The following is a 13,919-nucleotide window of genomic DNA, read 5'->3' as shown; positions in this document are numbered from 1 at the left end:
CGTGTGCAAGGCTTAAATGTGTTCACCATGCAGCCGCTATTTGGAAGTTTTCTGTGGTAACAATATGTATGTGGACACACAGAAAATGGGACTGTCTGGTTCCTCCTCTAACTCAGCTGTGGTAAAGCTCTCTTCAGGACTCTGTGGCTGGCATTCACTATCAGTTATAGGCATCCCTTCCTGGATCTCGGGATGTGATTGTGACTCCTGGTCCTCACCCTGTACTATCAGGTTATATGAAGGGTTAGGAAATACATCAGTAATTGGAAAAGATGGCAAGCCTGGCTGAGATGTGAGGCCTGTAGTGGGTAAAGTAAGGGATGGCTGGAGTTTCTTCAGAGGCTTATTGTAGTAACCTTTGGGAGTCTGAGAGAAGGTAAAAGGCATGTAGTCCTGGCCAACAACAGGCTGTGGTGGTCTGAATTGATCATGTAGTTCAGGAACATCCCAGACCTCTCTGTAGTGACTCTGATCAAAGGGAAGATGACGAACTGTATGTTCATCCTGAAAAACAAAGAAAATGACCTCACATTCACAGGAAAGACATCTGGATCCATATCGATTATGATGATGCACTATACAAGGGAACCAATAAATAACAGAATAGTAAAAATGTGTAGTGAACAGATTTAGCATTAGCTAGCTAATGCTATAATGTCCAAAACACTTCAAATGGCTCTAAAAGTGAATCAGCAAAAAGTGAGTCAGTGTGCAAACATTTGAATACCCTGTTAATGCGCCCAACTCTACATCTGAAATATATCTGAGAGTTAAGTTGAACTTAAGTTTGGCACCAGAAACTAATTGGTTAGATTTAGGAACCAAAAAAACTTACCGGTGATGTCAGCCACTTTTCAGTCAGCACTGGCTTTGGGATTGGAGGACAGACTTTGTTCTTGATGCTGTTGGGTCAAAGAATGCATCAAAATTTAAACAAAAACAATGATTGGAAGCAAAAGTGGACAATATTTCACAGAAAATGTATATGCATTGCTTACCATGCCCAGTGTCTGTAGCAGATGATTGTGCTGACAGACAGAATAAGAAAAACTGCTCCCAGGGATGTCAAGATCAGCACTATGAAGTTATCAGCTGGTGAAAACAATGAATCACATCAAGTAAATCAAAGAAAATGACAAATGTTGACAGTCTTACTAAAGAAAATAGTCCGCATGGGGAAATAATTAACCTACCCGGGGGATTCAAGGTGACATTGATGGATGTATTACCACAAAGTCCAAATGCTGTTGATGCTGTCACCGTGAAGGTGTACGTACTGATGTTCAGGTTCTTTGCAGTGAGGCTGGTGGCTCCAGGATCATCTAAATCAACACAGAGTGACCGCCATTAGTACAACATAAATACATGTTTACGATCATCAGGCAACACTGGAGACTTACTTTATTCATCTCAGTCACAAGCTAATCTTTGTGTGTGGAGAAACAAAATCAGGACTTTGTTATCAGAAGAGAAACTTAATAGTTTTGCAAGAAAACGGCACAAAATTCTAAATATTTCAGATGTGAACTCGTATTGTGTATATACACAAAGAAAGCTTTGTGTTTTTCTGAAAAATATGTCCTTTAAAAATCACACTGTAGAAGCAATCAAAACATGAAGTGATGATAGCTGGTCCTGAAACTTTGAACCAGAAAAAGAAGAAAAGATTCTGGTTTAAACCAGGAGGTTGTATCACAGCTGCATTTGAACATACTTAAGGATCACGGTGTGATATTTGTTTTGAGCTACAGCGCACTAAATGCAGTGGTCTAATTGGTCAGATCTGTGTCTTTGCACCCATAGAATCAGAAAAATGGTTCATGGTTCAAAAAAAAAGCCATAAATTCACTGAGCAAAATTACATTGTTGGTGTGAACAACTGTATTAAGAATAGGTAAATCTGAAAAATATTTATAACACACAAAATATTTGCACAACCTTTGCGCGTCCAGTGTGTAAAGGCTTTAAGTGTGCCGTCCTACTAGTGCCAGCGATACATTTATAAACAAACTCAGCAAAATATTGCAGTTAAGTGTGCAATAAAGAACAAAAGGATTTGGCTAAGATAATATATATTAAAACTTTTTTGTGTCAGACACTTCCCCCCCAATCTGATCTTTTCTGCAACAAAGTTAAAATGTTATAATTCTTAGTTAATTTATCCAATTTCAGTCATACTTTGCTTAAATCGACAGACTGACACCACAAAAAAGGGGGACTTGGTTTCTTTTAAACTTGCACCACAAGGGGGCATTATATAAGTCTATGTTCCATCCAAACACTCTTTCATTTCCCAAACTCAAACACATTTTGAGGCACCGCTGACAGTAAAACAGATGCTGAGAAGAATAACAGTTCATGCTGAGGATCCTCGTAGGTGGAGAGAAAGCTCATCGTATGGCAGGAAGTAAACATGAAGCTGATCCTGTGCTTAATGTCCACACTGAAATCTTAGCTGGCCTGAGGGAGTATGGCTTCATACTGTACCTGTGCTCACGTTAAAAACATTCCCACTCTTGTCCTGGTAGTAGAGAATATATCCATGGATGGAAGCAGTCTGCTTTTCCAGAGGTATGGGCTCCCAGGATACCTCAACAGCCGAGTCTTCCTGTTTGTATTTGAGTTTAAACAGCTCGCCTCCTATTTCTGGAAAGATGTGACATGCATGAAATACACTGCTGATTGAACCATCACATTTTGTGAGAAATCACTGAATCAGTCTTACTGGTCTCTCTGATGTAGCCCTCTCTTCTCTGTAGTAGCACCGCAGCTCCCTCAGTGCAGGCGTATATGGACAGCAGGTATCTCCGACCATCTTCAAAGTTCTCTGGAACAACAAAAGGAGCTGTGCTGAAACAGATGCAAATATGATCTGCAACAGTTTTGTAGGCAAAGATGAGAACGTACTTGAAAAAATTGTGGTATGAGTTCTGTTGGGAGACACTTTCATCCACTCGAAGGAGCAATTACCGAAGATTGGACACCAGTCCACTATGTAGCCACAGCTGGCGTTAAGACGATCAGGCCAAGACAGGAAGAAGCTACCATTGCTGCCACTGATCCAGGAGGTCTTCACCTCAGACTTATCTGAAAAATACTCTTTAAAATTAGATTTTACAACATACTCCATGTAAAAAAGGAAGAGGTTAAATCAGTATGTATAGTTAAACCTTGAAAATTTTTTATGGGTTTTAAAAGCAGTTTAATGCACTTTTAAGGCATTTGGCATCCCTTCGCAGACCAATAAAATGTGCAAAAATGTACATATTCATCATGACTTGGATATATAGAATATAAACACAACAATTACAAATTTGTATACTTATAATACATATAATCTCAATCATGTGATCATGAAAACTGCTATTCCTTTTCTGCATTAGTTTGGAAAACCCTTTGCTTACAGGCTTCTGCACAGATTAGATAAAATCAAACCTCTTCCCCAAATGGAAATCAAAGTGAGCTTATCTGTAATGTGTGGTGCTCTGTTAGCTTCATACCTAGATTGCGGCGGGGAATGATGATGGTCGATGGTGATGAGCTGCCGTTTATGTTTCTAGCCGTGACAGTGACCATGTGCTCCTCACTGGGGTCCAGCGTGAGTGTAAGACTGTGATTGCTTCTGGACACGTTGGTTTGGTTTGACTGATTTTTGTCTTTGGTCTTTGCCCAGGACACTTTGTAGTCAAAGATTTCTCCATGGCTCTGATTGGTCAGTGGCACCTGTGGAGAAGTAACATCAAGACCTGAAATGGTAACAGTGTCCTCTGAAACATCACTTTCTAACTGTATAAGATGTTGCACTGATATTTTTTTCAAATAGGTTTATTAAAGATATGTTTTTATTGCATCAAGTTGTGAGGCAAAAAATGAATCCAACATGCAAGTACCAAAAGCTCTAGTTTTTCTAAAGACCACTTGAGGCTGTCTCCAAAAGTAAGTCAGTTTCCAGATTTAGACCTTACCAAGAGGCCTCATAAAAGCCTTGTAAAAGCCAACTTGGACTCACCTTCCAGGAGATTACAGTCTGGTCTTCCTTCACCTTCATCCACACGTCAAGAGCATCTGGAACTGTGGTGCAACCAGACAAACAACATCTGTTACATTCACACATTTTTAAAGTCTTTTCTCTTAAAAAAAAAACCAAAAAACAACTTACCATCACCCTTTGTGTGGATTTTTACACTTTTGCTCCAGTCACCCCATTTCCAGAAATGCTGTGCTGTTCCACATCGGACCCTCACGTCATAGTTCCAGTGTGGTATCAAGTCCTTGATGACTGCAGTTGTGAGGCCAACTCCAAAGTTTTCAGTCTGGAAACATTGCAAAGACAAGAATTATGTTAGCTGACTTCAGTGGAGACCTTTACTTTGAAAAGCCAATACCTAAGGTTTCTTTTTTTTAATCTACTCACTTTGGTATTAGAGTTTCCATCGCTGACATCTACTTGGCATGTGATGTTGAGATTACTGTACTTCTTCACAGTCCAGCTCCATTTCAGACTGATGTTTCTGGGGTTCACAGTTGAAGCCGCTACTTTGTCTGGAGCGACCATGCGAACTGAAATAAGAGATCACAACAATCAGCTAATCTTAAGGATTAAGAATGGTCATTTTTTCCAAAGTTTTACCTCTTTTGGTCAGGTCTGCCCTGTCATGGAGCTCAAGCTTTCCCAGAGGATTAGTTACTGTTAAGGTCCAGTTCCTCTCAGCAGCATCCAGCTCCACTTTTTGCGAACAATTACCCAATTGATGCTCTGGTCCAATGTCGCATGGGCTAAAATGTAAAAATATACACTGCTTAAATATTAACAACAAAAAAATCGAAGAACCCAGCAGGACTGCTAATTTTTTATGGAAGCAAATAAAGGCCCTTTCTCTCACTAGTCTCCACCGGCAGGTTTTGTGAGCATTTTCCCAATGCTGTAGTGCAAAAGCATAAGTAGCTTAAATCTTTACCACAAAGGCCTCTGTTGGCTTCTCTGTTTACCACAAAGTAAACACAAAGGATGATGCAGTACTCGATACTACTGTGCCTGAGCGTGGTATCCATTTAGCCCATTAGCTTTCATAGTGAGAGAAAGAGAAAAAGACAAACTAACCGATGTATATAACAAACATACTATAAACATAAGAGATTTTCAGTGGTCCCAACTGCGGCCATTCACATATTCCCGTCTACCTCACTACTCCAACAGAGGTTGCTTCATCAATTATTCAGAAAGAGAAAATGAAATGAAATCTAGTACAACAAAGACATTTACATGTAAAGCAGGGAGTGACTGTATAATAGCGCTGATTCATACTGCGCATTGTTATAGAAGAGTGAACCAACTGAAGGTTTATGGGTAAGAAATATTTTTCTGAAATCAGTAGTCAGATTACATTTAATTTACTTATTCTGACACTCGGATCCTTAGAGCCTTTCTTTAGTCCCATACTGGAGCTCATTGTTACATCAGAGGTGTTATGTATTTCCTTTTACCTTCCCTGGAGCAGGTATTTTCTTCTCACTTCTTCAACATCCTCTATTTTCCTTGTTATATTCCAAAAACAATTGATGGATTTCAGATCCTGGGTTTCACACTGAAGACTACTGTCACTAGGGGGGTCTAAATTTAAGGGAAATTTCAAGAAAACAAAAAAGAAGAACCAGCATTTAATTACAAGGTACATTTGACAAAAACACAAACCGCCCTCAAATGCTACAGTGCAGTGAAAAAGTATTTGGCCTCATTGTGCCAAATTTAAATGTTTCAAATCATCAAACAAATGTTAACAATAGACAAAAAAAGAGTAAATACAAAATACAGTTTTTAAGGGATGGTTTTGTTTATTAAGACAAAATGCTATCAAAAGCTTCCTGGCCTGTGTTGTGTGTACAGTAATTCCTTTTTCTCAGTACTTTGTGTCATACTTACATCCAGCATGAAAACTGGCTCCGTTGATGTCTCCTTTGGTTGTTTCACATTCTACATTCCTCCAGTTTTCTGATTCTTGGTCCAGGTGAACAGTCAGGGAGTGCACATGTTCACTGATCTTTGTAGTTGTTACATTAGTGCTTTTGTAGTCATATAGAAACATTGTTTTAATACTTTCCCCGTCTGGCACCATGCAGCAGAATGTGGCTGTGCTGCCCACCTCCAATATTTGGTCTCTTGGGAGAACCAGTATTTCACCCTGGTCTGAAGAAGCACAGTGATAAGAATAAACAAGACTGTAAAGTGTTTAAGAATCATAAAAAGATCAAATGATCTTAATTCAATATTAACCAGGTAGCGTCTTCTCTATCCATGGGCTTGATTGCTTGTTGTATTGGGACCTGAGCCGGACTGAATGGCGAGCACACTGCGATGGTAAATGGGAAATCCATTTCCAGGAATGAGTAGCTCCTATCTGTGCAGGTGCCACAACAACTTCACCCTACAACATTATCATAAACACATTAGAGGAACAGCTTTTTGTTTGGAGGCTACAGAAGTGAGGATTATAGTTACCCATAATAATCTCTTACATTGTGTACAGGCTTGTCTGCTATGAGAAGCTGCAGCTCGTACACGAGCCCATCTCGTATCACAGAGCAAGAAGGATCATCTTCCCACTTTAACAGGAAACTGTCGTAGTCAAGAGTCACATTCTGAGGTCCACAACGCAAAACACCTAAAGGAAGTGACCACAGGACATTTTATGGTTAAAGTGGAACACTGAACAATTCCTGAGATAAAAAAGACATAGTTAGGCTGTCAGTGAGTACACAGACTCACACTGATATTTTGTTAATGGCCTCTGGTATCTAGCAGACACAAACAGTATCATGAACAAGTATAGTATTATAGGCACGTCCATTATGTCTGCCAGATGGGGCGACTAGGACACTAAAACACTGAGGCTTAAAAATGCAGAGTCCAAAATAAGTGGTTAAATCGTAGTGCCTGTATCATTTTTTGGGAGGAGCTGAGAGTAAATATAAAAACAACTTACTAAGTAGACATTTGAAAGCTCTGCTCTATTTTTAGACTTGACTGATGAGGAATAGCAAGGGAACAGGTGGTTTTCTGTACTGATTATGGTTTTTTTTAAAAAGCAAGATGAAAAAGAAAAGCCACTGTGCAGTCATGTGATGTTGTACAGCTAACTGATGTGTGATTTAAGGGCAAAGATGATGCGCTGCTGGTTTGTAAAGTCTTTTTTCAAAGCCACTTCACCAAGTCATTGAACATATGTGTCCACACATGGATGTCTGCTATATATTTCTCAATAATACACTAATATTTTTCTCTACAAAGCTGAAACAGAGTTTTTTGCTTCTGTCAAGAGAATTAACCACACAGGAAGTGATATTATTTGTCAGATATTCGCATTTAAAATGCTCAAAAACTGACAGACAGGAACAAGAAATCCACACAAATTAGTGGAGGTAAAGAAGATAGCTTGCAGACTTGTCTGCACCAGTCTGCCAGTTACAATGACCTTGGTTCTGAAAAATTGCAAACTTTGAACATTTATGCGAAACAAATTTGAATTATCAATTTGATTAAGAATAGGAATTAAGAACAAACTATCATTTATACACACACAAAATGTTTAAAAAGAAATGATGCACATATTCTTTCACATCCACAAAGATGAGTTCTTGGGCCACCTATGACCACACCTCCACCCTCGCATGCTGTAACTTTATCTTGCTGACACGCACTGTATTTGTTTGTTTTATGACCAGTAAGAATCTGCACATAAAAAATATCCTGTATACACAACTACAGAATACACAATGGAGACTTCTTTACTAAAAATATCAGATACTTTTCGTACCTACAGATTGTCACAGAGGTTAGAGGATGACATACTCACCGTCTTCTTGTCCATCTTCTGTGCTTTCTCTGAAGAGTGAGAGCAATAACAACCATGTGATCATGATAATAATAATCCTGATAGTCCTCGTTTAGAGCTGTTTGTTTAGTTAGATAGAAAAAACCTTCAAGAATTCAGCCGAGTAGTTGCGGTGATAAACATCAGCTCGTCAGAGTGGTTGAAAAGCAGATTCCTGAGGCTTCTTTCATAGAAACAAAAGCATGTTCATGGGGAAGTTTGGGTTTTATTTGAAGAATCCGAGAACAAAGACTCAAACAGAGAAGAGTCACAGTGTTGGTGTCAGGTTACTTCCTGTAGCTTCCCTCCCTTCACATATACAATATGGAAATCCATTTGGACCCCACCACAGGAAATGGAGCATTATGTTCTCGTAAATGTGACTCACAGCAGCGAGCTCAGACATGCTCTGAGGCTCCAGAAAAACATCGGTCAGGGAGAATCGGGCCTTAGATTCTGAAAAACATGTTAATTCCAAACTTGGCATAATGACAGGACCTGCTGGCTCTGATTTTCAGACCAGTTATTGAAAAGATTTAATTTAAAATTGATTCTTTGCTAAGTTCTCTGTGTAGACACTACACTGGTTCATCCTTCTAGTTAAGTGGGGTTTTTTTATGCATGAATGATTCATAGTTCAGTGTTAAGTGGTAAAACATTTCTCTGAAAACAGGTACGATGACTGGACTGAAAGTGAGAGCAAAAGCAGACAATGTCCAAAGGAAAATGCTAGAAGACAATGAAAAAGTCTGAAGAACTAATGATTCAGCTCACTTGACCCTTTATACTGGTGCTGCAGTTGTGACATTACTTTTAGGGCACACTGCTTTTTATGAAGTTAATAACTCAGCACTCCAGCATCAAATCCAAATACTTCTCTGAGTTCTTGCACAAAGTAAATAAGCACCAAAACCACCTCCTTCTTCTTCTTCTTCTTCTTGTTGATAATGATAATAATAATAACAACATGGCAGACATGGCATTAACACTACAGTTCTAGGTAAAAAAATCTCATTAACATTTATGTTAATGAATGTTAGGGGTGGCTGTAGCTCAGGTGGTAGAGCAGGTCATCTACTGATCTGAAGGTTGGTGGTTTGATCCCTGGCTTCCGTAGTCTGCATGCCAAATATCCTTGGGCAAGATACTAACCCCAAATTGCTTTCCGATGCATCCATTGGAGTATGAATGCTACTTAGAAAGCACTTAGAAAAATGTGAATGGGTGAATGTACAAGTTGTGTACAGTGCTTTGAGTGCTCAGAAAGAGTAGAAAAGTGCTATATAAGAACCAGTCCATTTACCATTTATGTACATGCACTTTGTCTCTTTTACATTAAATTGCACAGAAATTAGCGACACTAAATCCCTGACCTCCAAACTCATATTAAAAACAATTTTAATCCCATTTGTCAAAATTTTATGGTAGGTAATATGCAGAGGTGGCAAAAGTACAGACTTTCTTTACTTAAGTAGAAATAAACTGTGTTAAAAACACTCCAGTAAAAACTGAATTATTGAAGAAACTTCTTTACTTAAGTACAAGTGAAAAAGTGCCAACTCTGAAATGTACTCAAAGAAAGTAAAAAGTAGCTCCTTAAAGGACAATTCTACTAACCATTTGTGTACAACTGAACCTTGTATAGTAATGTAACAGTAAAATTATATTTTAACATATCTAGAATAAAAAAAAAATCTTCTAATCTAAATTCTAATTCAAATCTGGTATGTAGGACACAAGGAAACAAATCCTACTTTCTGTTGCCTACATGGTAGAGGGTGACTTTGCCTCCATACCAAAACAGTCAAATGAGAACAGTCAGGGTTTACAGTAGGATTCAGCAGGTGGGGAACACTATGATCTCTGTAGTGGCTCAGCAAAGGGAACATATTGAGAAGTTAATAATTAAGCTAGAATTCAGCAAATTAAGCAAATTCTCTTCTACACTTGACGTAACTTAAATCTGACCATGAGTACCACAGCCACTGTGCACCAGTCCAACACAGAGCTTTACTGTGAGCTCACCACATTAATGCAAGCCAACCTGTTTATCTTTAACAAAACTACACAGAATCTTAATGCTACGTTTCAATAAAACTGAGCAGAAACTTCACGGTGTGGGTTTCTATGCCTGAGCAGCTCTTGTAGGCCATCACTTTTGTCCTTCAAAATCACTGCCTTAACAGTGAATTAACTTTTTTTTAGTTTGATTACATACTTACATTGCATAAGAGTTTATTCACAAGAGTGTAACAAAGATCCATAGATAATTTCTCTGCTGTTGGCTAACCGCAGCTAACAGATAAAAACAGCAGTTCTTTCTGACAGAAAAGTTCAGGATATTCTCAACAACTAACTTCAGTATTAATATCATCTGTCAGAAGTGAGTCTCACTGACACATCATCAGCCCATCCAGTAAAACTGCTTTTGGTTAATTTGTTTGCCTGTTTTATTTTCTCTTTTTAAATCTTTTTATGACTTGTAATCTTATGTGCAGCACTTTGTGATTCTGTCTTGAAAGGTGCTATATAAATAAAAATTTATTTATTTATTATTTTAAACAGTGGAATGACAGCCTACCCGGTCCAACAAAGAGCTTCAGGGTGGATCAGGTCGGGAGCAATTTTGCTGTCTGAATTCACGAACTACAGATGAACACTGGCCAGTTTTGGGGGTAACTCTGGGATAAAAGTGTATAATACTGACAAATATTTAACTGACAAAGATCCAGTTTATTATTTAGTGCTGATATTATTCAGATATGTTAAAATATTGTGCATATACAAACATTACTGGAAATACACCACAGAAAAACACACAGTACGAGCCTCCTTAGATTTCAGCATTTCAGACCATTAAAGTTGCTTTTTTTTCCTGTCAGTTTTAGCTGAAGTTTCATGGCCAGGGAGCAACTGTTTACCTGTAATTGCACACACACGGGGGCATAGTGGCATGTGGCTAGCACTGATGGATCGCAGTGGGTACTCTCGCGTACGCCAGCTTCCTTCTACAGTTCAAAGGGTGGATCAGGTCGGGTTTAGTGGTTATTCTAAATGACCCGCAGGTGTGAATGTGAGTGTTTATGGTTGTCTCTCTTTCTGTCTTAGGCTATGTCCACACGTACCCGGGTATTTTTGAAAACGCAGATTTTTCTATGCGTTTGCACCTTTCGGTCACTGAAAACTGAGATTTTTAAAAACTCAGGCCAGGGTGGATATTTTCTAAAACTCCGTTTTTGCATTTACATGTGGACGAGAAAAACGGAGAAAACGCAGAAAACACAGCGTCAAAGGTGTGCGCCTTTTTGACGTCACAGTGTGCGCCACATTATCGTTTCAGTGAAATGAATTTCTACAATACTGTTACTGTTAATTGTACTCTCTGCAGTGTTTAAAGGCTTACATATACACACACAGTTACTGTCCCTCCACACATACAACTCGGTTCTGCTTCTATGCCCCAGCTTTGTTTACTATTTCCCACAGAGGCTCCTAGACTTCTGATTGGCCAACATTTCTACATGGTTAGGAATATATCGCCACCTTTTGCTTTGGCATGTTCCTAGCAGCGTTTTCCTTCATTTCTGCCTTTACGTGTGGACGGGATTATTTTTTAAAACTAAATCGGAAAATCTCAGTTTTCAAAAATACCGGTGTACGTAGCCTTAGCCCTTTGACAGACTGGCAACCTGTCCAGTGTGTGCGCCGCCTCCCGCCCTGTAGCAACTAGGATAGGCTCATGCCCCCCTATGACTTCGATAAGCAGAATAGAATGTAATGTATGGCTGTACACAGATGTTTTCAGATATGTGTTGCTGATCTTTAACTTTAAACATTTATTTTTAGCCAACATTTATTTGCTGCAACATCAAAGTGGTGTGACAGCTTGACTTAGCTGTAGACTTCAGTTACTTTGGGATGGTTTTAAACTTTGTTTTCTGTTAACACTAAAAGTGCCTTTAAAGGGGTATTTTGCTTACAACTTTTTTTTATTGGTGTGTTTCCAGGATTTTCTAAAAGGTGTTGCACAACAACAATGAAGTGTGGCCAGGGGACACTTAATGGGCATGCCAGCCTTTTATGATCTTGAGGAATAGTAGGGGCTCAAAAAAATGAATATTTAGTCTGTTCATTAACAATATATCTGGCTCAGTTGTAAGAATGATTAATAAGAAATTTGTGGGCTGAAAATCATTTAATGATATTTATCTCTAATGGTCATGAATAGAAACACCAAAACAATTTAAATTTCAGATGATAGTTTTCCTTTAGTGGCCTCAACTGAATGGGCTAAAATATCTCTCCCCCTTGTCACTCCGCCCAGGCAGAGTGACAAGGGGGAGAGAAAACAACCATAACAAATGTAACCTCACGGGGTCGGCCGGGCAGACACAGGGATCATGACATGTGGTACATCGCCCAATAAGTGGTAAATGTAATTGTATACGGTACTGGTAAATGACACATTCCAGCATTTCCGGAAGGCACATGAAAGGCAACTAATTTTATTGAGATTGTTTTTCTTTGTTAGCCTTTTTATATACCCCCTGACAACAGCTAACAAGTGTTGGGTGCCTTAGCTACTCTGCTGTAATTAAAGCAATTTGTGCCTTTAGCTATTGGTGATAAAATAAGTGATAATAAAAGTGGAAAGAATCAGGACATGCACTAAGAGTAGAGGTACCTCAGAAATACACTTAATTATATCCTTATATAGCATTTGATACACATGCATGTTACAACCCAGCTCAAAAGCCGCAACACAAAAAAGGAGACAAATACCATAGTGTTAGCGGGAAGAGTTTTTTTTTCTTAAAATGGAATACCAGGTTGGCTAAAATGGCTGGTGCCACCACGGCAAAGACAAGTGAGCTCCCTGGAAGCTTGCCTCAGGTATGCTTTTATCCACACCTGACTAGGTGTGGCCAATTAGCACCAGCTGAACACATTGAGGAGAATAGGGGCTGCAGAGGGACGTAACAATGCAATCATCAACACAACAGGTCACACAGTCTTCCTGGTGCTGTACTGTTTCTCTCCAAATGAACAGACTTTGAAGGTAACCAGACACAATCAAAGCATTAAAAAAACACTTCTTGTTTGAAGCTTCTTGTTTTATTAGTTTACAGCATTGGTTCAAAGGTGATTTCTTGGTTCTTACAGACAGAGATCAACAGCAAAGACCTCTCAACAGCTACAGGAAATATTCACATTTTTTATAAGGTAGGACACACATAATCAACCGGTCGTTACTGAAGTCCTCTCTTCATTGTTCATTATTTATTTGCTTCAATATGATGAGTTGAGTTTCCGTGGTGATGGCACAGAGATTCAGACACGTCATTAAAGTAAAAATGCAAACAACTGTAACTTGTACAGACTTTGCTGTCAGGTTTGCAGAGATTCAACACAGAAAAATAATTCAGGCTTTGGAGGGGCTTCTCTCAAATGTCTGACTCAGTGGAACGTCTACATTTAAAGAAATTTGTAGAATTTCTTAGAGATCGGTTAGCAATGCCCTAGGAACCTCTAGGAAAAAATATGTATTAACTGACAAAGGTCACTGAAGGTCACAAACTTAAATCAAGTGCAGGTTTTTGCAGTCTCTCATAATTTGCATGGAAGATGCTGAGCTGGCTGCAAACACTCACCATTTACTCTCTGAGTAAACAGAAACAGAAAAATGTTCCCTTATAAAGTAAAATGTTAAATGTGATGATCACATTAGTAAGACAAAGCCTTTACTTAGAAGGTGAAGAATCTCCATTTCCAGTTTGTGGCACAGTTTTCACGGTTTCATTACAGTTCAGAGAGCAGTTAACAAGTTATTTCTAGATAAGTTCCATGCAAACTTCTGGCAACCAATTTCTTGTCAACTGACAGTCAGGGAGCACACATTTTTCCATAGCGACCAGTGGTTGTACTCTGATGTGTCCCTAGTATTGTGGGACAGAGCCCTTAAAAATTAAGTACCTTGAGGGATACAATGTCCCGTTATGAGAGCAGCGTTTCCAGACTAAATTCAAATAATGCCCATATGGTGCCACTTGG

At 38.9% G+C, this 13,919-nt stretch overlaps 1 protein-coding gene across 1 annotated transcript; it reads right to left on the bottom strand.

Moving 5' to 3' along the window:
- On the bottom strand, positions 1-7,974 carry LOC102787606 (leukemia inhibitory factor receptor-like). Its single transcript, XM_087843474.1, has 17 exons — positions 7,851-7,974; positions 6,514-6,659; positions 6,272-6,422; positions 5,921-6,184; positions 5,485-5,611; positions 4,631-4,776; positions 4,415-4,560; positions 4,160-4,313; positions 4,010-4,071; positions 3,501-3,723; positions 2,908-3,087; positions 2,726-2,827; positions 2,488-2,646; positions 1,194-1,322; positions 999-1,092; positions 836-902; positions 1-504 (listed from the first exon to the last, which is right to left on the bottom strand). The coding sequence occupies exons 1-17, from the start codon at positions 7,912-7,914 to the stop codon at positions 37-39; spliced, it is 2,682 nt and encodes an 893-aa protein (XP_087699600.1). The 5' UTR covers positions 7,915-7,974; the 3' UTR covers positions 1-36.
- Between the last annotated feature and the right edge of the window lie 5,945 nt (positions 7,975-13,919).

The sequence above is a fragment of the Neolamprologus brichardi genome, chromosome 7, assembly GCF_056152115.1.
Source record: "Neolamprologus brichardi isolate AB-2024 chromosome 7, ASM5615211v1, whole genome shotgun sequence".
In the NCBI taxonomy this organism is placed as follows: Eukaryota; Metazoa; Chordata; class Actinopteri; order Cichliformes; family Cichlidae; genus Neolamprologus; species Neolamprologus brichardi.
This window is presented reverse-complemented; position numbering and strand designations above follow the sequence as displayed.